This window comes from Protomyctophum parallelum, assembly GCF_964188405.1.
Source record: "Protomyctophum parallelum genome assembly, chromosome: 4".
NCBI classification, from domain to species: domain Eukaryota; kingdom Metazoa; phylum Chordata; class Actinopteri; order Myctophiformes; family Myctophidae; genus Protomyctophum; species Protomyctophum parallelum.
The window spans coordinates 56,374,109-56,401,608 of NC_139700.1; the positions used below are offsets into that span (position 1 = coordinate 56,374,109).

Sequence of the window (27,500 nt, forward strand, 5' to 3'; positions counted from 1 at the left end):
TAAGAGGTTTCCACTGGACACACACTGGTCTGATTAAGACACGTAGAAATAAAGCAAACACTCGTTAGGAAATGTAACATAATTTCTGTGTTTTATTTGTCTTTTATCTTTTTCACTATTTATCGTTCAAGGTCTGGACTGTCACTCATCGGTCATTAATAAAAACAACACATGAATCAAAAAGATCACACAGAGAATCACAAAATGTCTGTCCGTAAAACCGTTTTTTCCTTGTTCGTTCATCATGACAGCTGCTCTGGGATTGGTTCGTTCATCATGACAGCTGCTCTGGGATTGGTTCGTTCATCATGACAGCTGCTCTGGGATTGGTTCGTTCATCATGACAGCTGCTCTGGGATTGGTTCGTTCATCATGACAGCTGCTCTGGGATTGGTTCGTTCATCATGACAGCTGCTCTGGGATTGGTTCGTTCATCATGACAGCTGCTCTGGGATTGGTTCGTTCATCATGACAGCTGCTCTGGGATTGGTTCGTTCATCATGACAGCTGCTCTGGGATTGGTTCGTTCATCATGACAGCTGCTCTGGGATTGGTTCGTTCATCATGACAGCTGCTCTGGGATTGGCCTGCTCTGTCTTTTAACTAGTTGGACACTGTCCCTTCATTAGTGTCCCTTTGAGTCCAAAGGGACATCGCTATGGATCACTAGACCAGAGGGATATGCCTATATGGACCGGGTCCCTATGGATCACTAGACCAGAGGGATATGCCTATATGGACCGGGTCCCTATGGATCACTAGACCAGAGGGATATGCCTATATGGACCGGGTCCCTATGGATCACTAGACCAGAGGGATAACCCCTATATGGACCGGGTCCCTATGGATCACTAGACCAGAGGGATATGCCTATATGGACCGGGTCCCTATGGATCACTAGACCAGAGGGATATGCCTATATGGACCGGGTCCCTATGGATCACTAGACCAGAGGGATATGCCTATATGGACCGGGTCCCTATGGATCACTAGACCAGAGGGATAACCCCTATGGACCGGGTCCCTATGGACCACTAGACCAGAGGGATATGCCTATATGGACCGGGTCTCTATGGACCTCTAGACCAGAGGGATATGCCTATATGGACCGGGTCCCTATGGATCACTAGACCAGAGGGATAACCCCTATGGACCGGGTCCCTATGGACCACTAGACCAGAGGGATATGCCTATATGGACCGGGTCCCTATGGATCACTAGACCAGAGGGATAACCCCTATGGACCGGGTCCCTATGGACCACTAGACCAGAGGGATATGCCTATATGGACCGGGTCTCTATGGACCTCTAGACCAGAGGGATATGCCTATATGGACCGGGTCCCTATGGATCACTAGACCAGAGGGATATGCCTATATGGACCGGGTCCCTATGGATCACTAGACCAGAGGGATATGCCTATATGGACCGGGTCCCTATGGACCACTAGACCAGAGGGATATGCCTATATGGACCGGGTCCCTATGGATCACTAGACCAGAGGGATATGCCTATATGGACCGGGTCCCTATGGATCACTAGACCAGAGGGATATGCCTATATTGACCGGGGGGAGATAGTAGACTTTTGAGGCCATCCAGCTGCGGCTCTGAGACACATGCACATGCCCCCTCATATTGTGTCCCCTCATATTGTGCCCCCTCATATTGTGTCCCCTCATATTGTGTCCCCTCATATTGTGCCCCCTCATATTGTGCCCCCTCATATTGTGCCCCCTCATATTGTGCCCCCTCATATTGTGTCCCCTCATATTGTGTCCCCTCATATTGTGTCCACTGTGTCCGCAGACCAGAAGCTGCTCTGGGATTTGTTTCCTACATTTAGTTGGCAGTGCGTGTGCAGATAAAAACCATGTAGTTGGCATTGTGTCTGTAGATAGTTGGCAGTGTCTCTGCAGATAAAAACCTGTTGGTCCTTTTAGTTGTCAGACAAGTTATCACCGGAGTAACATATTATTATTTCACACTAATAATAATAATAATAATAATAATATGAAGTTACTACCTAACCTTGTTACTGTGTTTAATATTTGGCATGACCATTATTCATCGCTGTGCAGTGTGTGTGCGTGTGTACGTGCGCGCGTGTATGTGTGTACGTGTGCATGTGTGTGTGCGCTTGCATGCGCACCTGCGTGCCTGTGCCTGTGTGTGTGTGTGTGTGCGCGCTTGCGTGCGTGCGTGTGTGTGCCCGTGCATGCACACGTGTACTAAACTAAGTGAGAATGCTGGACCTCCGATGTTCCTGAATGGTTGATGGGTTTGCATAACGGAGGTCATGTGATCCATCATGTGACCATGGTCTGGCATCTTATTGGTTAGGCCGGGTATTACATCATCGCCTGATCACACTAATCGTCGTCTTAACGACATCATAACGACATAACGGCGTCCATGTTGGAAAACGTTTTACATGAAATAAAAACAGAATGATCAGATCTACAAGTTCACAACGCGTCACTTGGTCAGTCGTCCCTTGGCATGTTGCATTTATTTATTTGCCATATATCTAAACCTGTGCACTTTTTAACGTTTTATTTCTAAACCTAAAAAGGCAAACAGAAATGTAATTTTATATTCGTATTAAATGTTAAATGTTTCCAACATGTTTCTAATCTCAATTGCACCCAAAAAACATGAACTTTTAACATTCAGTAGATTTTCTGTGATCTGGGGTTTTCTGGCTCAAACAGGTGCTCTGATTTGCCGGAAGTAAGTGACATCACTTACTGCAAATCCCATATATGTCAATGGGATTTGCCAGCAGATGTCACTGTTTCACTGTGTTCAGACCACAGAAAATCCACTGAATGTTCAAAGTTCAGGTTTTTTGGGTGTAATTGAGGTCATAAAACCTAAAAGAAAAAAGAAAAATAAATGAAAATGAATGTCATAAAACCTTTAAACGTTAATTATTGGGGTGTTCCTTCATAACATAACGGATGTTGTACAACTACGGGGTGTTCCTTCATAACATAACTGATGTTGGATGTGTTCCTTCGCTGATGGAGATGGAATGTTGGAAGTTTCTAAACGCATCGCTCCGCCCCGTTAACTACCGGAGGGAAGGTGTGAAAGTGTTGTTTATTTTCATTCCCTTTTGTTTTTTTTGGTCCTTGTGTGTGATTGCGTAAAAAAATCACTTTTAGACGCGTGGAAACGAACCAAAGAAAGGAACGGTCGGAGAAAGCGACTCGGTGGAGCGTTTGGGAGTATAAATGCAGCTTGACAGACAACGTTTGGGACGTCCCTCTGTTGTTCTGCCTCTGTTGTTCTGCCTGTGTTGTTCTGCTCCTGTTGTTTTGCCTGTATTGTTCTGCCTGTATTGTTCTGCCTGTATTGTTCTGCCTCTGTTGTTCTGATTGTATTGTTCTGCTTCTGTTGTTCTGCTTGTATTGTTCTGCTTCTGTTGTTCTGCCTGTATTGTTCTGCTTCTGTTGTTCTGCTTCTGTTGTTCTGCTTCTGTTGTTCTGCTTGTATTGTTCTGCCTGTATTGTTCTGCTTCTGTTGTTCTGCTTCTGTTGTTCTGCTTGTATTGTTCTGCCTGTATTGTTCTGCCTGTATTGTTCTGCTTCTGTTGTTCTGCCTGTATTGTTCTGCTTCTGTTGTTCTGCCTGTATTGTTCTGCTTCTGTTGTTCTGCCTGTATTGTCCTGCCTGTATTGTTCTGCCTGTATTGTTCTGCTTGGCTGAAGTGACAGGAGACAGCTGGTTGTTTGGAGGTGGGAGGTGGGAGGGGGGAGGGGGGGGGGGGCAGGGGTGTCAAATCGAAGCGACACACAATGCATTTCTTTTCTGTTTGTGTTGTTACAGAAACACACAGAGATATTCGATGGACAAATGAATAAACAGGAGATACACAGATTACATCAGCACACAGAGAGAAGAAGCACATATTTACAGAACACACACACACACACACACCAACCAGTAACACCACACACACACACACACACACACACACACACGCCAACCAGTAACAACCACAGCGTCACTCACATGTACTGAGGTACGATAAGGCTTTAAATGAATAACAGAACAGAACAGTCCTCCTGCAATGTGCTACATCTACCAGCGGCGGCGCTGTTTCTCCCCCCACCGATTTAAAAAAAGACTAAAGTCTATACAGACACACATACACCGCGGGGGGGGGGGGGGGGGGGGCTAGGGGCGGGGCTGGGGTGGGGTGGGGCAGGAGGGCGGGACAAAGTCAGTGTTTTGTTAAGTATTAAGTAGTTGTAGGTCTCAACTCTGTACCTTTGCCCTCGAGTCCCGAGTCAGGAAGTCAAGTCCGAGTCCTTTGTTTTGAGTCTCAAAACGAGCCCTTTTTAATAGCTCAAGTAAAATCTAAGAAAACATTTCTTACCCATGAATGTCTTCTCCAGTGTGTGTGTGTGTGTGTGTGTGTGTGTGTGTGTGAAGGTGTCTACTAACGTATTCCACATTGGTTTCTGTTCAGCATAACTGATGTTGGACAATTATAGGGTGTTCCTTCATAACATAACTGATGTTGAACAATTATAGGGTGTTCCTTCATAACATAACTGATGTTGGACACTTATAGGGTGTTCCTTCATAACATAACGGATGTTGAACAACTATATGGTGTTCCTTCACAGAGCATGTGAGCGGAGCGGAGCGGCCGATAATTCCGCTCTTCGCACTCGACGGCTTTTGTTACGCTCGCTCCGTGCTCACGTTCATCTCCCCCCGCGCCGTTCTGCGCTCGCTCCGCGCTCACTTCAAAATCCACCCGCTCCGCTCCTCGCTCGTGCTCGCGCTCACATGCTCTGTTGTAGCCCATCGTCATGTGTCCAAATCCAAAAGAACAGATATGTAAACTGTCGACACGCCATGAGCGGTGCATTGGTGATTTGTATGTCTACGTATTCTCATGGAAAGTCCGTGGAGCAGATTACGCGTATAGGGCTGGGCTTGAGTCTGAGAGCAGGCCCGGCGCCAGGATGAAATGACTGAGGGGGCAATTGAGATTTTTGAGGGGGCACAAAGGCAAAGAGGTTGATTTAAGGGTGCATAACTGTGTGTCTATGGAGTTAACATTACTCTAATAGACCCCCAGGTGTTCTGTATGTGTCTATGGAGTTAACATTACTCTAATAGACCCCCAGGTGTTTTGTATGGAGTTAACATTACTCTAATAGACCCCCAGGTGTTTTGTATGGAGTTAACATTACTCTAATAGACCCCCAGGTGTTCTCTATGTGTCTATGGAGTTAACATTACTCTAATAGACCCCCAGGTGTTGTGTATGTGTCTATGGAGTTAACATTACTCGAATAGACCCCCAGGTGTTCTGTATGTGTCTATGGAGGTAACATTACTCTAATAGACCCCCAGGTGTTGTGTATGTGTCTATGGAGGTAACATTACTCTAATAGACCCCCAGGTGTTCTCTATGTGTCTATGGAGTTAACATTACTCGAATAGACCCCCAGGTGTTCTCTATGTGTCTATGGGGTTAACATTACTCTAATAGACCCCCAGGTGTTGTGTATGTGTCTATGGAGGTAACATTACTCTAATAGACCCCCAGGTGTTCTCTATGTGTCTATGGAGTTAACATTACTCGAATAGACCCCCAGGTGTTCTGTATGTGTCTATGGAGTTTAGTCAAGTCTTAGTCATTAGAGTCCAAATCCTTTTTTTTTATCAAGGTCAAATTCTAAAAGTCATCAAATGTGTGACTCGAGTCCAAAGTCGAGAAGTCCAAGTCTGAAGGGGAGGGGCCTGTCAGGTTAGGGGGAGGGGCCTGTCAGGTTAGGGGGAGGGGCCTGTCAGGTTAGGGGGAGGGGCCTTTCAGGTGTTTGGGCGTGACCTATCGGGAGGGGGCTGGCCCTGTCAGGTGTTCGGGTGTGGCCTATCAGGATGGGGCTGGCCCTCTAGGTTGTTTGGGCGTAGCCTATCGGAGAGGGGCTGGCCCTGTAAGGTGTTTGGGCGGGGCCTATCGGGAGGGGGTTGGCCCTGTGGGCGGGGCCTATCGGGAGGGGGCTGGCCATGTGGGCGGGGCCTATCAGGAGGGGGCTGGTCCTGTGGGCGGGGCCTATCGGGAGGGGGCTCGCCCTGCGGGCGGGGCCTATCGGGAGGGGGCTGGTCCTGCGGGCGGGGCCTATCGGGAGGGGGCTGGTCCTGTGGGCGGGGCCTATCGGGAGGGGGCTGGCCGTTATGCGTCGTACACATGGTGGTGGGAACCCCGCGGTTCATAACGCACACAGACTGTGCGGCGGACGCTCTGCTCCTCTGCTGCCCCCGCTGGTGATCTAGAGAACAGAAAAACGGAACAAGAAAAAACAAAACAAAAACACAAGAAACGAGGAGAAAAACAAAACAAAACAGTGACACCAAAATTAAAATTAACACAAAAAGCAGTTTTTTTTTATTTTTATTTTTTAAGCGACGACGGTTGCAAATGACGGAGGTGGTGATGTCACAAAGGGGGCGGGGCGGGGCGCGGAGAGTGCAGGAAGTGAAATGACATCGTTTGTTGGTTCCAAGGCCGGGGAGGAGGAGGAGGAGGAGGAGGAGGAGGAGGAGGAAGGGGAGGAGGAGGAGGAGGAGGAGGAGGAGGAGGGGGGGGGGGGGAGGAGGAGGAGGAGGAGGAGGAGGAGGAGGAGGAAGGGGAGGAAGGGGAGGAGGAGGAGGAGGAGGAGGGAGGAGGGGGAGGGGAGGGAGAGGAGGAGGTGGGAGGAGGAGAGGAGGAGGAGGAGAGGAGTGAGGAGGAGGAGGAGGAGGAGGAGGGTGGAGGTGAGGAGGAGGAGGAGGAGGAGGAAGGGGGTTAGTTTTCTCGTCGTCATTGCGGTAAAAAACGCCGCGTGGCGTTTTTGACCATGTGTGTGTGTCTGTTCTCCGTTCTCCCCGTCATGCGTCCTCTAGTTCGACGACATCATCATGCTCATACATGTCGTTACATACTGTATGTACGGTCAGGTACGCCGTTATTGTTTTCGTATAAAAAAGGAGGCGAGACTCTCGTTTTATTGGCAGAGGAGGCGCGCCCGCCCGCCCGTCCGAAGCGGACGGACGGACGGACGCGCGCGAGAGAGAGAGAGGCACCGTCGGGCCGAGGGAGTGTCGAGCGTTTGCGAAGTTCGCGTCTCGCATCCTATATACGAAAACGATAATCTGTGCACACTGTCCGTACGTGCGTAGATGCCGTACATCCCTTTGGCGTCGCCATGCGTTACTGTGACTGTTGCATCATGCTTCTCACAGTCACGTTACTGTACATGTTTGTATACGTATATATATATATATATATATATTGTACATGTACTTGTATATAAATATCATACATGTCAATCTCTCTGATGACCAGTGGTGGACAGTACAGCCCGAGTGCTTTTACTGTATTGTATTGTACAGTATTTGTATTTTGTTTATACTTGATTGATTTTGACTAATATTATTGTACCCTAGGAATGGAAAAGATAATAGCAGATTTACAAGCTTGTACATATCTCCCTATGGATTATTATATCTGGAGAATCGTACATGGTTTTAAACGTCTAAATTCCAATACAGCAATGCATTTATATCAAAAAGATCAAAACACATATATTATGTATTTATTATGCAATAATAATATGTGCAAGTTGAATCATTGATTGTGTACAAAATTTATTTCATGCAAGGAGATTTTATTTATTTACATGCTTGTTTGTATTTTATTTCTTTTAATACGTTTTGTGTTGCATAAATTATGTAACACTTCCCCTCCCCCCCGACGCTCTATTGATCTGCATCTCGTTTACATCTCATTAACTAACATCTCGTTAACATCTCGTTAACATCTCGTTAACATCTCGATAACATCTCGTTAACATCTCGTTAACTAACATCTCGTTAACATCTCGTTAACATCTCGATAACATCTCGTTATCATCTCGTTAACATCTCGATAACATCTCGTTAACTAACATTTCGTTAACATCTCGTTAACTAACATCTCGTTAAAATCTCGTTAACATCTTGTTAACATCAAAGTGTCTGTTTATTAATCACACCAAGAGACGCGACTTCAGAAACATAAAACTGCTCTTATAGAAACACATATTTACTACATAAATAATTATACTTTGACTTTTGTCATTTTTTTTTCTGTGTCTGTGAAAAAATCTAACTTTACCTTTCGGTCAACGACGTAGACGTTGTTAAAGTGCCCGTACAGTAAATAATGTGCATATCAATACATGTGGCGATGGAATATTGATCAATAATCAATAATGTAGCTGTTAGTCACATCATAATATAAAACCTGGGCCCAGGCCGTAGCGTAACGGTCTGGGCACCGGACTGGTAATCCAGTCGCAGTGTGCCGCGGGTTCGACTCCCGGACCCGACACGGCCTTTACTGCATGTCACCCCCCCATCTCTCTCCCGTTTCCTGTCAGCCTACTGTCTGTCCCTTCAAAAATCAATAAAAGGCGTAAGCCGCAAAAAAATGTCTTAAAAAAATAAAAATAATAATAATATAAAACCTGATATAAACATTTATTCTGCCCTAGAGTTTTTTTTTTTTTTTTAAGATATTTTTTTGCGGCTTACGCCTTTTATTGATTTTTGAAGGGACAGACAGTAGGCTGACAGGAAACGGGAGAGAGATGGGGGGAAGACATGCAGTAAAGGCCGTGTCGGGCTCGGGAGTTGAACCCGCGGCACACTGCGACTGGATTACCAGTCAGGTGCCCAGACCGTTACGCCACGGCCTGGGCTGCCCTAGAGTTTTACTCCTGTTTTGTCTGTCTATTTTTCTCTCATCTGTCCTTTCATTTTTCTCAGGTGGGAACGACCAATTTGATTGGTCCAGGTCTTGTTTTGTTTTAAGCCAATTAAGTAGCTCGTTAACTTAAAGTAACTGTTAAATAAACGTTTTACTCAAACTTGGCCAATAAGAGCCCATATTGACGGTGTTATTGGCCAATAACAGCTCATGTAGACCCTGTTATTGGCCAATTAGAGCTCATATGGACCCTGTTATTGGCCAATCAGAGCTCATATGGACCCTGTTATTGGCCAATCAGAGCTCATATTGGCCCTGTTATTGGCCAATAACAGCTCATGTTGACGCTGTTATTGGCCAATAACAGCTCATGTTGACGCTGTTAGGAGTGTGACATAAAGTCACATGCTACCATTTAAACACTGGGGCATTTCTGTGAGAGAAATCACAAACTGCCCAAATGTCTAGAAAAATACCTTCTGCTCCAAACATATCATCGATTATATTAAGAAACAATACTGTAGTTTGGTCTTATGAAGATCCCCCAGTTAAATAAATAAATATACAAGAAAAAGAAGAAGAAGAAGAAGAAAGAAAATAATCCTATGAATTTGGAGAAAGGCAAAAAAATGGCAAAGCGACATGAAATAACTTGTGCTTTAAAATGTCTTGAGTCTTTTTGCTTCATAATAAAGCTGTTTTCAGAATATGCATCAGACGGAGAAGATGATTGACAGAAAAACCACATGTTTTTCTCCCTCCCGGTGAAAGAGTGTCAGCTTCTCATTGAGAGACGGAGCTTCTTCTCATGCAGAGTTCATGCTGAGACGTATCAGTGTGTGTGTGTGGAGGTGTGTGTGTGTGTGTGTGTGTGTGTGTGTGTGTGTGTGTGTGTGTGTGTGTGTGTGTGTGTGTGTGTGTGTGTGTGTGTGTGTGTGTGTGGCGGCGTTCGCATACGTGTTCATTCATGGCCGTGCATCCTTTTCCATATACTCTAACAACAACAGCAGCAGCATCTCTGTCCTGCATTGTCATGAACATCACGACTAGAAGCTTCTGCCTAGGGCAGGGGTGGGCAACTGGCGGCCCGGGGGCCACATGCGGCCCCCCCACCTTCACGTAATGTGGCCCTCAGGTTAATGTCAGAATACTGATATAATGTTGTTTTCAGCTGTTTACAATTCCACAACATGCAAAACATGACCTGCTTTAATTACTTCAGTCTAAATTAGTAGCTCAATGCTTCAACACACGTATAATTAAAGGCATTTGAAATTACATAAAAATGTAAATTTTCAGGATTCCAATTTGAATATAGCAAAAAAAGCCGATCTACAAGCACAAAACGCGTCGCAGTGCGACGCGTTTTGAGCTTGTACAGTAGATGGGCTATTTTTGCTACGACAGTAATATATGGCCCTAGGGAGTGAGTGTGGAAATATAGTGGCCCTCTCCATGGTCAAAGTTGCCCACCCCTGGCCTAGGTTCTGGTTGGTGGTTCCAGAACTCTGGTGGAGGTCCTAGAAGCTTCTAGCACCGACCCAGAAAGTACCAAGCCTGGCGTTAATAGGCCGTAGCGTTAATAGGCCGTATAGCGTTAATAGGAAGTAGCAGTGGCGGCCATTTTACGGTTTGCATCGATGCAGACACCATTCGTTTTTCCAAGCTTTCCAAAAAATAATATTTAGATACATTATTTTAAACGTAGAATGAAGCCATCCAGATCCTGGTGACTCACCATGAAAGCATAAAACATGTTATTCCTAAAAAAGATTCAATTATCTGATATACTATTTAAGGTATTTAGGGTTCCCCCCCCCCCCCGACAGAATCAAGTATTAAGGATCTTGATTCTAGGCTTAAGATGATTCATATAAATATTTTATGATGAAAATTAATGAGTTCTGGACCCATGCAACCACAACCACCTAAAAAGGCCTTTCTTTGCTACTTCAAAGAGAAACTGTGTTTTAGGAGGTTTACCAAAGCCTTAATGAAGTTAGAAATGTCCAGCATATGCAAATTAGCAAAGGGTTACATCTTATGAAAATGCTCTGCACGTTTCACAAGTTCTCTGTGTTTTAATCTTGTTAAAAACAAAGCTGTGAGATCAAAAACAGCAGAGCAACAGGCGGTGATACGGAAGGTAGAGAGACACCGAGTGGCTCTGTGGTGAGAGAGAGAGAGAGAGAGAGATTGCTACAACAACAATAATTGTTGCTACAACAGATATAGAAGATGGTCTTGTGGTCTTGTCTTCCACCGCCGGCCTGCTCGCTTTGCCCAAAAAAATGGCAACTAAAAAATACGGGGAAGCAGCTTTTTGCTTCTAGGGGCCGTCGGCATGGAACAAGCTCCCATTGTACCTTCGTCAGGCAGCCTCTGTAGACATTTTTAAAGCTCAGCTCAAGACCCACTTCTACAACATTGCCTTTAATTGATCTTATATTTTTTATTTTTCATGTCCTCACTGTACTGCATTACTGCTTGTTTTTTAATGTCATTGCCTTGCTTTTCTTTTATTCTCCATTGTTCTGTAAAGCACTTTGAGCTGCATTTCATGTCATGAAAGGTGCTATACAAATAAAGTTTTATTAGTATTATTATTATTGTGTGACATCATGGTTGACGGCCAAAAGAACGGAATAGAGGCCGGTATGCGCGTGACATCATCATCATACATCAGAAGTTATGCTGTAACGCCTACTGAGTGGCAAAACACTACTTTCTGGCCTTTTGACAGCCCCACCCCCGTACATCCACACAGAGATGTCTGATTGCGTTAAACGACACTGAACAACGTTAAACTCACTTTGCCACTCGATCTGCCATCTACACACCCTCTATTCAGAGCAGGGTGGATGTTACTGTAATGGGAAATATGAAATTGTGCAGAAATCTTCGTTCCTACGCTCAGCTATGGTCATGAAGTGTTCCTACTCTCACCTATTGGTCATGAAGTGTTCCTACTCTCACCTATGGACATGAAGTGTTCCTACTCTCACCTATGGTCATGAAGTGTTCCTACTCTCACCTATTGGTCATGAAGTGTTCCTACTCTCACCTATGGACATGAAGTGTTCCTACTCTCACCTATGGTCATGAAGTGTTCCTACTCTCACCTATGGTCATGAAGTGTTCCTACTCTCACCTATTGGTCATGAAGTGTTCCTACTCTCACCTATGGTCATGAAGTGTTCCTACTCTCACCTATTGGTCATGAAGTGTTCCTACTCTCACCTATGGACATGAAGTGTTCCTACTCTCACCTATGGTCATGAAGTGTTCCTACTCTCACCTATGGTCATGAAGTGTTCCTACTCTCACCTATGGTCATGAAGTGTTCCTACTCTCACCTATGGTCATGAAGTGTTCCTACTCTCACCTATGGTCATGAAGTGTTCCTACTCTCACCTATGGTCATGAAGTGTTCCTACTCTCACCTATGGTCATGAAGTGTTCCTACTCTCACCTATGGTCATGAAGTGTTCCTACTCTCACCTATGGTCATGAAGTGTTCCTACTCTCACCTATGGAGGGGGCGGCCTTATGAATCTGGAGGCCCGTTTCAAGACCAAATATGAGGCCCCCATATACCTATGACATCATTATTTTGTTGATACAGCCGTATATTGATACGAATAGTTTGACTGTTCAATATCACACGCAGCCATTACTCTCGACAATTATCAACAACCCCTTTCCTCATCCTGTCGTCCCTTCACAATTAACACATTTAGAAGACGTGTGAGCACGTCATAAGGATCCCGAAATATTAGTACTAATGACGTGTGAGGACGTCCTAGCGACGTCCTAGCGACGTCCCAGCGACGCAAGAATATTCAGAATTTTCCTATTATATTTTTTTGGCATTTTGCTTTTCGCTTGCCGTATGCTAACGCTCAGTGCAACTATTAGCTTGTTATTGACTCCCATGTTAGCGAGGCGGAAAGAATGACTCGTATCTCCTAATCCAGGGCGCTCTCCGTGGTGATGAATAGAGCGATATGCTGGCGCTTCATTTCTGCTCCTCATCCGTCTCTCCCGCAAAATATGAACGCTTTTTGGAGCGTAAAACAATATATTAAGATGATCGGGGATGTGAGGTATCTTTGTAAAGTCAACTTTTTTAGGCAAGTGTTTCCTGTTTCAAGTAAAAGCGATCAGACAACTCTGGCACTCTATAGCCTTTATTTTGAAGGCACTCGCGGTACTAAATGTGTAACCCAATGCTGCACATTTTACCATGTTATTTACACTTAGTTGGTCACTTCGACATGTAGACAGGAGGAGCCGGGATTCGAACCGCCGACCAATGGACCACCTGCTCTACCTCTTGAGCCACAGTCGCCCTTAAGAGTTTAGTTTTTTCTGTAGGACGAGTTTCGCGATTATTATTTTTTTGGCAGAAGGAGAAGGAAAAAAAAACTAACAATAACAATAGAAGACCAAGTCCTTTCAGGACTCCTTGGTCCTTTAAATAAAAAAATATCATAGAAATAAATATACAATAAAGAGAGTTCCACCGTGTTCAGTTTGGAACATACAGACACAGGTTTGTGTTTCCACCGCATTGTGTTGGACGGAACAATTGTCATTGTTTGATGCCTAGCTGAATGGTTAGAGAGCCTGTCTGGAGAGAAGGAGTCTCCTGAGTTTGAATCTCAGTAAGAGATGCTGAGAGGTGGCTGACCATCAGGTGGGATGAGATGTTGATCCATCATTTCTTGATCTTTCTGCTGTTCCTTCGTCTGGAATGTGGTCTCGGTTGTTATTGTTGTCGTTGATTGCCATGGCTGCCAGTTCCCACCTGATGTCGTGTGGGAGTTCTGATTGGTCCAGAGCGTACTGAATAACTTCTAGCTTACATAACGTCTTAAGATGAGGACTCAAGTCTAAGATGAACAGCTCATCAGAGATAGTGGGACCTCCTTTTTCTCCTCCAAAGAGGATGATACGATCTCCCACAATGCAACAGCACATACCATGCATTGGACATGGTCCTTTCCCCTTGGGCTCAACCGTCTTCCAGGAGAAGGTCTCTGGACTGAATTTCCACACATCATTGAAGTTCTGGTTACTGATCCAGCCACCAAATATGTACACTTCTCCATTGTAGGTAAATGCTGAATGAAACCAGCGCCCTTCTGGTAGAAGTTGTGCAGAAGGTGTGTTCAGCCAAACGTTTGTCTCTGTGTCAAACACTCTGATGGTGTTGTAGCCCCCCTGGTACCCCCTCCAGCCCCCGAATACAAACATCTTGGTACCAATGATGGTAGCAGAGTGAGCTGATGAATCAGGAGGTGGAGTTCCTCTGGTGTTAATTAAAGTCCAGACCATTGTGCTGATGTCCAACTTGTACATGTCATTAGTGTATCTAGTCAGCTTGGTGTCTCCTCCATGGATAAACATGACCTTCTCCAACACACAGGCTGAGTGGTACCGCCTCCCCTCTGGAACAGTCCCAGAAACCCTGGGTTGGAACCATCTGTGGGCGTCAACATCAAATGCATAAAGTACATTGTAATACTGCCCTACCCAGTACCCTCCCCAGATGTAGACTGTATCTTCAACCAACACAGCTGTGTGTCCGAAGCGCTTGGATGGAACCTCAAGGTGACCGTCTCCTCTTCCTGGTTCCACTGGAGGTAACGTCTTCCAGCATAAAGACACTGTGTTGAAGACATGGACATCCATCTGTTCCATGTTGTTGAAGGTCCCTCCATCACAGAAGCCTCCAAAGGAATACAGTTTGTTCCTCACTGCTACAGCAGCATGAAGGACTCGCTTTGGTCCTCCTGCTTTGGAAACGGTCCAAGACAACATCACTCTGTCTGTCTGTCTGTCTGTCTGTCTGTCTGTCTGTCTGTCTGTCTGTCTGTCTGTCTGTCTGTCTGTCTGTCTGTCTGTCTGTCTCTCTCTCTTCTCTCTCGACGTCTACAGTAATTTTCAACACGGTGCATCATCTTATATCTTCTGGTGTGAAATCACACGCGACACAAACTGTTGCCATGCACGCCTTAACGACGCCAATTAGTGCAGCTGTTCTTCATCTGCACCCTTTGAACTCTATTGCTATATTTATTACTTCATTGCGGCTACCTTGGGGTCTATGGATCTATGGATCTTCCACACGTATAGCATAGTATAGTATATATATATATATATATATATATATATAGTTTATAATATAGTTTCATGATAAATGCTTTTTATGTGATGCATTCCCATGCTTTTTTGTTCTTGCTTAATGTAAGTCACTCTGGATTAAGAGCGTCTGCTAAATGCCCAAATTGTAAATTGCTACAGCATTCCCTAACACTGAGCTGTGTTGTATTTTGAGGCTGTGTGTGTGTGTGCGTGTGTGTGTGTGTGTGCGTGCGTGCGCACGTGCGCGGAATGTGCTCAAGCTGACTAGCTGAGCACGGAATGTGATGTATGGTGATAACAGTGCCGTTCACATCACGCAGGTGTGAAATTTTCTCCATTTCGCTGTGTGAGAGACAGTCCACTGAGCAACTCAAAGTGAGGCTGAATGACAAGCATTTTGCATTCTGGCTCTTTGAGGGGAGCTAGCGCCCCCTATGGCCAGCTTGGTGTGTTTGTGTTTTCTCAGGGGCGGCCTTAGGAATCTGGAGACCCGTTTCAAGACCAAATATGAGGCCCCCATATACCTATGACATCATTATTTTGTTGAGGCCCCCCTGAGGGTGGAGGCCAGTTTCAATTGAAACTGGTGAAACATACTTAAGGCCTCCTATGACTCATGAAGTGTTCCTACTCTCACCTATGGTCATGAAGTGTTCCTACTCTCACCTATGGTCATGAAGTGTTCCTACTCTCACCTATGGTCATGAAGTGTTCCTACTCTCACCTATGGTCATGAAGTGTTCCTACTCTCACCTATGGTCATGAAGTGTTCCTACTCTCACCTATGGTCATGAAGTGTTCCTACTCTCACCTATGGTCATGAAGTGTTCCTACTCTCACCTATGGTCATGAAGAATAAGGTCGCTAATACAAGCGGCCGAAATGAGTTTTCTGGCGTGGCTGGCGTCTCCCTTAGAGATAGGGTGAGAAGTTCAGTCACACGAGAGAGACTCGGAGTAGAACCGCTGCTCCTTCGCCTAGAAAGGAGTCCGCTTATGTGGTTCGGGGCATCTGGTTAGGATGCCTCTCGCGCACCTCCCTATAGGGAGGTCCTCGCCGCACGTCTCACTGGGAGGAGACCCCGGGGCAGACCAAGGATCACGTCCCACTGGGAGGAGACCCCGGGGCAGACCAAGGATCACGTCCCACTGGGAGGAGACCCCGGGGCAGACCAAGGATCACGTCCCACTGGGAGGAGACCCCGGGGCAGACCAAGGATCACGTCCCACTGGGAGGAGACCCCGGGGCAGACCAAGGCGCAGTTGGAGGAAATACATTGACTCACTGGCTTTGGAACGTCTCGGAATCCCCCAGGAGGAAGTCCCTAATGTTGCTCTGGAGAGGGAAGTCTGGAGCTCTCTGGTGGAGCTGTTGCCCCCGCGACCCGACTACGGATAAGCGGTTGAAGATGGATGGACAGGGTGTCGCTGAGGCAGTAGCAACACCAGCCCAGCCTCTGTGTTTTGCATGCTTTTGTTATAGTCCTGTTTACTCCTCACAGTTTCACCAAACCACTCAACTATCTTACAATTCGACCTTTTGTTGTCATTTTAATTAGATTTGTCCCGTTGTCCGATGTGGAGGCTAACTGTCCGGTCATGTGACCGACAGTTACTCCTCCTCTGAGTAAAAGTATTGTTCTTGAGTTCAGTCATCCGACATGCTGGAAGATGGTTGTGCTCTAGAGATCTCCATTAAATTGAACTGAATGCCTCATATCATCTTGTCATATCACCTTATATTTTAGTCTAAAGTATTAGTATCATTTCTGCCATAACACTATTACCTCGTTTGTGTCACTATAGGCGAGAGTGAGCGAACAGGACAGGCGAATGAACACATGCTCTCCCCGCGACCGAAATACGTGAACCGACCAAGAAAAACGATCTACACGTCCGGTGTGAATGCACCTTCAGTCAGCCATGCTGACCCCTCCCCCCCACCACCCATCCCCCACTCAGAACTGGCCTAGAAGTTGAAAATGCTCAGAAATGTTGGGAGATCTTTTTCCACAAATTGAATGATTTTGACGTTGGTTTCTCTTTGATACCAAAACACCACCTGTTGCTCTCTTGCTTTTGACAAAAAAAACAACAAAAAAAAAAAACCCGACCCGGTCCGACCGTCAGACTCAGTCGACAGTCTGACGGGCGTCACAGCTGTTTGTTTATTCTCCATGCCAGCCGTTCCCAACCTATACTGGAGCCAGGGGCCACCTGGTGGGCCTCCAGGGGTACTGCAAGAGGGCCCCCCAAACATAACATTAATGTCTAATGAGAAATATTAAGTTAACATAATGCACTTGGCTAACTATGCTAATTGCTAATTACACAGCGTTATAGTTCCATCGATCCACGCCGGAGAACAAACAATCAATTGTTTGATCGGGAAGGGAAGTGACCGCGGACACTTCCCAGATGTTTTTGAGTGGACCCTGTCGCAGGAGAAGGTTGGGTGAGTGGACCCTGACCCAGGAGAAGGTTGGGAGCGGCCGCTACCATGCGTCATGCGTTTGTGTTCCGTTTGTTCAGGCTATATAGGGACGCAACGCCATGGGGTGCAATTGGAATGGTTGTGGAGAAGGAAGGCACGGAGGGCGAGAAGGGAAATGTAGTCCATGCATCAGTGTCACTGTCATCAGATACAGATGCTAGACTACAGGTCTGGACCGTAAGCAGACACTTTATTGTTGTGCTTTGGGTTTAAACAGTGTAACTAAAGCTACTGTTTCTAAACGTTCTGGTCTGGCCTCTCCAAATGGACCCTTAATTACCTTACGGGTCAGTAAAGGCCTATTCATAGTCCAGTTTTAAGGCCTATTCATAGTCCAGTTTTAAGGCCTATTCATAGTCCAGTTTTAAGGCCTATTCATAGTCCAGTTTTAAGGCCTATTCATAGTCCAGTTTTAAGGCCTATTCATAGTCCAGTTTTAAGGCCTATTCATAGTCCAGTTTTAAGGCCTATTCATAGTCCAGTTTTAAGGCCTATTCATAGTCCAGTTTCCATCCCTCTGTTTTTACTAAAACTACAACATGACGTCACTGAGCCGCGGTGGTAAGAGACTCACCGCTCACCCCAAACACATCTCTCTGTTTTTACTAAAACTACAACATGACGTCACTGAGCCGCGGTGGTAAGAGACTCACCGCTCACCCAAACACATCTCTCTGTTTTTACTAAAACTACAATATGACGTCACTGAGCCGCGGTGGTAAGAGACTCACCGCTCACCCAAACACATCTCTCTGTTTTTACTGTTTTTACTAACCACTATTCACCGAAAGCTGGACTGTGAATAGGCCTTACGGTCTGAGAGTGTAACAAATGGAGCCAAACGTTCGTGCCCTCAACGTGGGGGCCCACCAGGGGGCCCCCCGGGGGCCCCCTGGTGGGCCCCCACGTTGACCACCAGTGAACTGCCTACAGTCCTCCTCCGTAACCATGGCGACAACACCCGTCAACACGATGCTTGTCATGCACCATTCTGTTGGTTTTAGTGACATGACGCATGTACATACACACACATGTTATAATCTCCGAACACGCATATGCACACATGATTACAATAACACATTATATATGTATATACGCTCATAGAAAAAACTCTGAAAATAGTATTTTTTTGTCTTCCTCCTATAAATAAAATGGGATAAATATGCATGGTATCAAAAAATATAGTGTGCGTGCGTGCGTATGTATGTATGTATGTGTGTGTGCGTGTGTGTGTGTGTACAGTATGTATGTATGTATGTATGTATATACGTATGTACATACGGTATGTATGTAGTGTTGGACGGGAGGGAGGGTCGTTGAGGTGTAGGTCGGTACAGCGTCGACACTGAGCGCTGTTTCTTCACTGAGGTTTGCTGTTGTTCGCTCTGTTGACGTTTATGCCTGACTCTACGTATTTATGTATCTACGAATACGTTACTCGGGCTTGTGTCGAGATCAGATTTTGAAAAATATGATATCATACGTAATCTACGCTACGCTATGCTACGCTATGATACGCTATGCTACGATACACTAGGCTACGCTATGCTACGCTACTCTATGCTATGCTACGATACGCTGCGCTATGCTATGCTATGCTATGCTATGCTATGCTACTCTATGATATGCTATGCTACGATACGCTATGCTATGCTATGCTACTCTATGATATGCTATGCTACGATACGCTACGCTATGCTATGGTATGCTACTCTATGATATGCTATGCTACGATACGCTATGCTATGATATGCTACGCTATGCTATGCTATGCTACTCTATGATATGCTACGATACACTATGCTATGCTATGCTACTCTATGATATGCTATGCTACGATACGCTATGCTACGATACGCTACGCTATGCTATGGTATGCTACTCTATGATATGCTATGCTACGATACGCTATGCTACGATATGCTACGCTATGCTATGCTATGCTACTCTATGATATGCTATGCTACGATACACTATGCTACGCTATGCTATGCTACTCTATGATACGCTATGCTACGATACACTATGCTACGCTATGCTATGCTACTCTATGATATGCTATGCTACGATACGCTATGCTACGCTACGCTATGGTACGCTATGGTACACTATGCTATACTACGCTACGGTATTTGTGTGTGTGTGATGTGCCCATTAAAGGTGTGGTTCCTACTTCCTGTCTACATGTGATGTGGGGGAGGTGGGTGGGTGTTAGAGCCGTTTGGAGGCCTTATGTGATTGGCTGTGGCTGTACGTACCCCTCCGCACTCTGCCGTGGCCCCCGGGGGGGCCCTTGGAGCGGGGGTCCGGTGGGGGGGGTGGTCGGTCCGGGGGGAAGCAGGGGGGCCGGTCGCTGCAGGGGCTGAAGATCTCCTCCGGGGAAACGGCCTGGTCGATGTGAGGGCAGTCCTCGTCCGCCAGCGCCGCGTCCGCCGCGTCCTCGTTCAGCTCGCAGGGCTCTGATTGGACCAGAGGTTTAGACCGTTATCGTCAGCTTGGGCTCTGATTGGACCAGAGGTTTAGACCGTTATCGTCAGCTTGGGCTCTGATTGGACCAGAGGTTTAGACCGTTATCATCAGCTTGGGCTCTGATTGGACCGAGAGGTTTAGACCGTTATCATCAGCTTGGGCTCTGATTGGACCAGAGGTTTAGACCGTTATCATCAGCTTGGGCTCTGATTGGACCAGAGGTTTAGACCGTTATCATCAGCTTGGGCTCTGATTGGACGAGAGTTTTAGAGACACCCAGGAGACAGTGGTCTCTATGTGTGTGTCAGGAGACACAGAGGATTTATCGTATTACACAGTGGGTGAAAAAAACACACCCCTTAACCCATTCTGACCGGGCACCCATTTTGGTGTCGGCATCATGTTATGCTTTAGCTATTGAAAAATAGCAGATCTACAAGCTCATATCGCGCCACCGAGTGGCGCGATATGAGCTTGTAGATCTGCTATTTATGAAAAATCGTGAAAATGTGCCTAAAATTTGGAATATATTTCTTCAGAACAAACGTTTTTAACTCAAATCTTGGCTTCTGGGGAGGGTCCCTGGAACAACATACTTTCAGATAAGGGTCTCGGTGGCCAATTACAGATCATTTTTGGGGTCCTTGACATGAAATATTGAGTGATATAGGCCTAGAAACATGAGGTATTTCAGAAAACTGTCAGGATTTAGAAGACATTTTTTTCAGGCCTGAATGGGTTAAGACTAAACCCCACCCATCAGAGGTGTGGCTTCCAGAGGTACCTTTGACATGAAAGGTACCTTTCAAAACCTCTTGGTTTTAGCCTGGTGCAGACGAAAGGGACACCACTGTAGGTCCTCAAAGGAGGCCATGAGGCTTCAACCTGGCGGCCAAAACAAACCCCTCTAACCTTTAAACTTGATCTCGAAGACGTTGTCGTTGTCCAGCGCGATGGGCGTGACCAGCTGCCCAGAGCCGGCGCTGGCGGAGCGTTGGCAGTAGTTCCGGGGCGAGCCGGGGCAGTAGTTCGGCGAGGTGGCGGGGCAGTAGTTTTGGGGCGACCCCGCGGGGCAGTAGTCGGGCGAGCCGGGCCGCAGCGCGCGGGGGATGTGCTTGCTCTTCTTCTTGGGTAGCTTCTGCTTGGCCATGGCCAGCGAGTAGTACATCCCAAAGTTATTCACGATGACGGGGACCGGCATGGCGATGGTCAGCACGCCCGCCAGGGCGCACATGGCCCCCACCAGCATGCCCGAGTTGGTCTGGGGGTACATGTCGCCGTAGCCCAGCGTCGTCATGGTCACCACCGCCCACCTATAGGAGGAGACAGTGGTTAGAGTCTGTGGTCTGGGGGTACAGCGTCGTCATGGTTACCACCGCCCACCTATAGGAGGAGACAGTGGTTAGAGTCTGTGGTCTGGGGGTACATGTCGCCGTAGCCCAGCGTCGTCATGGTGACCACCGCCCACCTATAGGAGGAGACAGTGGTTAGAGTCTGTGGTCTGAGGGTACATGTCGCCGTAGCCCAGCGTCGTCATGGTTACCACCGCCCACCTATAGGAGGAGACAGTGGTTAGAGTCTGTGGTCTGGGGGTACATGTCGCCGTAGCCCAGCGTCGTCATGGTGACCACCGCAGACCTATAGGAGGAGACAGTGGTTAGAGTCTGTGGTCTGGGGGTACATGTCGCCGTAGCCCAGCGTCGTCATGGTGACCACCGCCCACCTATAAGAGGAGACAGTGGTTAGAGTCTGTGGTCTGGGGGTACGTGTCCCCGTAGCCCAGCGTCGTCATGGTTACCACCGCAGACCTATAGGAGGACACAGTGGTTAGAGTCTGTGGTCTGGGGGTACATGTCCCCGTAGCCCAGCGTCGTCATGGTTACCACCGCAGACCTATAGGAGGAGACAGTGGTTAGAGTCTGTGGTCTGGGGGTACATGTCGCCGTAGCCCAGCGTCGTCATGGTGACCACCGCCCACCTATGGGAGGAGACAGTGGTTAGAGTCTGTGGTCTGGGGGTACATGTCGCCGTAGCCCAGCGTCGTCATGGTGACCACCGCCCACCTATAGGAGGAGACAGTGGTTAGAGTCTGTGGTCTGGGGGTACATGTCGCCATAGCCCAGCGTCGTCATGGTTACCACCGCCCACCTATAGGAGGACACAGTGGTTAGAGTCTGTGGTCTGGGGGTACATGTCGCCATGGTTACCACCGCCCACCTATAGGAGGAGACAGTGGTTTATACGGAGAAATACTCACATTTTAGACTTTATTTAAGCCACCATATAGAGCGTATATATAGTCCCTCCCCCTTTCAGAACGATGAGTGGCCCAGGAAATGAATCCCAATGCATTTTGCCCATAGGCTTTTCTTAAAGTATTTATTTAACACATTTAGTGCCGGAAGTGCATCAAAATAGAAGCTCCGGGTGCCAGAGTTGTCTGATCGCTTTTACTCTGAAAGCCATGAACCGGAAACACTTTCCTAAAAAAGTTGACTTTACAAAGTGACCTCACATCCCCGATCATCTTAATTAATTATTTTACGCTCCAAAAAGCGTTCATATTTTGCGGGAGAGACGGATGAGGAGCAGAAATGAAGCGCCAGCATATCGATCCATTCATCACCACGGAGAGCGCCCTGGATTAGGAGATACGAGTCATTCTTTCCGCCGCGCTAACATTGGAGTCAATGACAAGCTAATAGTTGCACAGAGCGTTAGCGTACGGAAAGCGAAAAGGCCCAAAACATTGTGTTCCTTGTCATGATTTGTCACGATCCGAGTTGGCTTTGTCCGCGGCGTAACCGTCTTTAAATAAATACTTTAAGAAATGCCTATGAGGAAAATAAACGGCGATTTCTTTTTCCGGGTCTCTCGAGGGGGCGGGACTGCGACGCTCTCTATGTATGACCGGTAACAAGAAGACTCGCCCCGTTTCTGTTTTCCTCCCAGAATTTTCCCCAATGTGAGGGGTGGGAGAGGCTGGACAGCAGACGGCTGGACTTTGAATTTCTCTAACTATAAACTTTCATGACAGCAGACAGACTAAGTACAAATATAATTTATGAAAAGCTACTACATTGAAGTCTGTTCACAGAAGTTGTTGTAGGCTATGTGGGGATTATCTGACGAGGTACCATTTGAGGGATCAAAACCTTACATATACTAAATAATACTAAATTGTTTATAGGGTCAATATAAGTAAAATAATATAGCCTTTATAGTATACAGGAGTATATATATATATTTTTCCAAAAAGAATACAAACAGCCAATAGCATATTACAAAGTCATCCCCCTCACTGGTGACAATTCCGGGAGGAAAAACGGGCAAGCACCGGGGCGAGTCTTCCGGTATTCGTATGACCCTCTAGGTTGCGTCATCATCAGGTGGAGTCAACTGACCAGAAGCCGATGGGGATGTTCTTGAAGTGCGTGTGTAGTGTGTAGTGTATAGTGTGTAGTGTGTAGTGTGTAGTGTGTAGTGCATCAGGTCACTGACCAGAAGCCGATGGGGATGTTCTTGAAGTGCGTGTATAGTGTGTATAGTGTGTAGTGTGTAGTGTATAGTGTGTAGTGTGTAGTGCATCAGGTCACTGACCAGAAGCCGATGGGATGTTCTTGAAGTGCGTGTGTAGTGTGTAGTGTATAGTGTGTAGTGTGTAGTGTATAGTGTGTAGTGTGTAGTGTGTAGTGCATCAGGTCACTGACCAGAAGCCGATGGGGATGTTCTTGAAGTGCGTGTGCTCGGAGGCCCGCGGGTCGTTGGGGTTGGCGCCGACCCGCTCGGCGTAGTAGATCATGGTGGCGAAGATGAGCACGCCCAGCGCCAGGAAGATGATGAGCAGCAGGAACTCGTTGGTGGAGGCGCGCAGCGTGTGGCCCAGCACGCGCAGCCCCACGAAGTGACGCGTCAGCTTGAAGATGCGCAGGATGCGCACGAAGCGCACCACGCGCAGGAAGCCCAGCACGTCTTTGGCCGCCTTGGACGACAGGCCGCTCAGCGCCACCTAGAGGACAGGGAGGACCAGGTTGGATTTAACCCAGTCAAACCCATTTTGTTGTGTTATAGCATCATGTTGTGCTTTAGCTATTGAAAAGATCTACAAGCTCATATAGCGCGCCACTCGGTGGCACGCTATATGAGCTTGCTGCTAATAGCAGCTGCTATGAGCTTGCTGCTATTTTTTTTTAAATTGAAGAACGACCGACATAGAAACATTTTTCACAAAACTGTCAGGATGTAGACGAACATTTTTAGAATCTGACAGTTTTATGTAAAAACCGTATGTTTCTGTATAAGTGGTTCTCAATATTTCATGTCAAGGACCCCAAAAATTATCTGTAGTATTCCGCTCAGCGCCATCTACAGGGACGGGAGGACCAGGTTGGATTTTAGTGGTATTATTATTATTATTTTCTTTTTTTTTAAGATATTCTTTGCGGCTTACGCCTTTTATTGTTTTTTTTAAGGGACAGACAGTAGGCTGACAGGAAACGGAGAGAGAGATGGGGGGGGGGAGACATGCAGTAAAGGCCTAGCCTGGTTAATAAACCAGACCGAATCAGCCGTTGGCAAAATAAAATTGCCTACCGGCGGATTTCGGTCTGGAGAGGCTCAATTTTACGCCCATTTCCTACACCAGAGAATGTGGCCTCCAATAGGGACACGGTATGCAATATGGGCGGGCTTTGGTACAGTGACGTTCAATGCTTGAGACCTTTGACTGACAGTAGCTCTGACCAATTGCGTCAAAGAGAAAATGTTTCCCTGGAAATGAAATCCAAGCTGAGCCTCCCCAGACTAATATCCCGCGGATCCGTGCGATATTAGTCTGGTTTATTAACCAGGCTAGTAAAGGCCGTGTCGGGCTCGGAGTCGAACCCGCGGCACACTGCGACCGGATCACCAGACGGGTGCCCAGACGGTTACGCCACCGCCTGGGCCGTTTATTTATTTATCTTCAAAAACAGTTTTCTGAAAAAAAAACCTTATGTTTCTGTATCAGTGGTTCTCAATATTTCATGTAGGGCCGGGACTATTTGCGATTAATTTAGATTAATTAACTACAGAAATATTAATCGCGATTAACTACAGATAAATTAATCGCACCTTTTTTTTCACCGCGGAACGTTTCTCACTGGGCACTTTTCTATAGTACTGAAAACTGGAAATAATAAAAAGTCACCCATTTTGTGTTGCCTAGAACTGGAGGTCTGACAAAAAACAGTAACAATATGAAGTAAGTACAGCTTTGTGATGTCACTGAGATGTACTTGTTACTGTTACTAATTTTCTTTCAGACCTCCAGTTCTAGGCAACACAGAATGGGGTGACTTTTTATTATTATTTCCACAACAGGTATATTAATGTCAGTAAAATGTTGAAAATGAGTGGTATCCTGTAGTCACTATTCGTTGATTCACTGGGATACCAAAAAACATTAAAAAGGTTTCTCGGGTTGAATATTGATATGCGATTAAAATGCGATTAATCTAGATTAATTAATCGCAAAGCCTCTGATTAATTAGATATTTTTTTTAATCGAGTCCCAGCTCTAATTTCATGACATTATTTGACATTACATTTAATATAATGTATTTCATACATTATGTTTCATTCAATGCAATTCATTGAGGGCTTATGGTAGGGGGAAATAGCCAATGATGCTCTTTTGCACAAAACAACACCTGGACCTCTTCGGTGTGGACGTAACAACGACAAAGAAAGGTAAGAAAGCCTTCTATCATGGAATTATCCTTTAACCCCGTCACCTCCAGGTAGAAGGGCAGGATGGCCACGAAGTCGATGATGTTGAGCGTCTTGCGGACGAACTCCAGCTTGTCGGGGCAGAAGACGACCCTCATCATGAACTCGAAGGTGAACCAGGCCACGCAGACGCCCTCGATGTAGGTGAGGTAGGCCACAGTCTCCACCTCCCAGACCACACGCTCCACTGTGACATTACCTATCACCTGAAAACACAGTCACTATGTTAATACCAGTCTCTACCACCAGGTGTCTCCACCTCCCAGACCACACGCTCCACTGTCACGTTGCCCACCACCTGAAAACACTCACTATGTTAACCCATTCTGACCTGAGATCAGATTCATACCAGGTTTCCACTGGACAACACACTGGTCTGATGAACCCATTCTGACCTGAGATCAGATTCTAAAAATGTCAGACGTTCTTCGATTTTTCAAAAATAGCAGGCCTACAAGCTCGTATCGCGCCACTCGGTGGCTCGATATGAGCTTGTAGATCTGCTATTTTTCAATAGCTAAAGCATAACATGATGCTGACACCAAAATGGGTGCCCGTTCAGAATGGGTTAATACCAGTCTTTGCCACAAGGTGTCTCCACCTCCCACACCACGCACCCACCACCTGAAACAACACACCCACTGGGTCAACGCCATAGAGTATATATATCTATAGAGAAGACATCCGAGTTCTCCTCCCATCCACTTTGCATTGAGTTGCTCAAAAGCGCATGAGGCGATTTCACTCCTCCTTCCGGGTAGGAACAGAGTGCATTCTGGGACGGATTGCAATGGTGAGTGAGTGGCCCCAAACACATGAACGCGCTGCCGTTGAACGCGCACGAGCGTTGCGTCCGTCGTGAACGTGTACAACGATAGTCAACGGACAGCGCGTTCATGTGTTTGGGGCCAGGCTGCAATACCTTCATTCGGCCACTATGTCCATTTTGCCTCAAGATTTCCTCTGGGTGCCTTCTCTATAAATATATATACTCTAAGGTCAACGCCCGTCTGTACCACAAGGTGGCTCCACTGTGGGCGTTGCCCACCACCTGCAAAACACTTACTGGGCTGTATTTCGCGTGTCTTAAGTATAGTCTTATTACTTAACCCATTTTGGGCGGGAACCCCTTTTTGTGTTAGCATCATGCTGCTATGCTATGGGGTGCTAACCATGTTGTCTGCTGCTATGCTATGGGGTGCTAACCATGCTGTCTGCTGCTATGCTATGGGGTGCTATCCATGTTGTCTGCTGCTATGCTATTATGGGGGGCTATCCATGCTGTCTGCTGCTATGCTATGAGGTGCCATCTTGCTAATTTGCCATTTGGATGTGAGTTGAAAGAAACTAGCTGTTGTTACACTCTGCAGTCTTCAATACTCAACAACACCACTACTTATACTTCAATAGTATAGGCTGTCTGGGTGAGAGTACATGTTGACTGTTGTTGTTTTATGGTTGTTGAGGAGCGCTGTTCTGTCCAGCTGAGGGTTTATCATGTAAACACAGACATTGTGTCAACACAGACATTGTGTAAACACAGACATTGTGTCAACACAGACATTGTGTCAACAACACAGACATTGTGTCAACAACACAGACATTGTGTAAACACAGACATTGTGTAAACACAGACATTGTGTCAACACAGACATTGTGTCAACACAGACATTGTGTAAACACAGACATTGTGTACACACAGACATTGTGTAAACACAGACATTGTGTCAACACAGACATTGTGTCAACAACACAGACATTGTGTCAACAACACAGACATTGTGTAAACACAGACATTGTGTCAACAACACAGACATTGTGTCAACAACACAGACATTGTGTAAACACAGACATTGTGTCAAC

At 46.4% G+C, this 27,500-nt stretch overlaps 1 protein-coding gene across 1 annotated transcript in view; it reads right to left on the minus strand.

Moving 5' to 3' along the window:
• Positions 1-5,878: 5,878 nt before the first annotated feature.
• Positions 5,879-27,500, minus strand: part of LOC310857293 (voltage-gated potassium channel KCNC1-like) — a gene marked incomplete at both ends in the record, with an annotated part of 44,561 nt that continues 22,939 nt past the window's right edge. The window contains 5 exons of the mRNA XM_083762905.1: positions 5,879-6,297; positions 19,658-19,858; positions 20,781-21,181; positions 23,579-23,877; positions 25,643-25,843. Coding sequence (XP_083619031.1) covers positions 5,879-6,297; positions 19,658-19,858; positions 20,781-21,181; positions 23,579-23,877; positions 25,643-25,843 — 1,521 coding nt within the window. The remainder of the gene's footprint in view (positions 6,298-19,657; positions 19,859-20,780; positions 21,182-23,578; positions 23,878-25,642; positions 25,844-27,500) is intronic.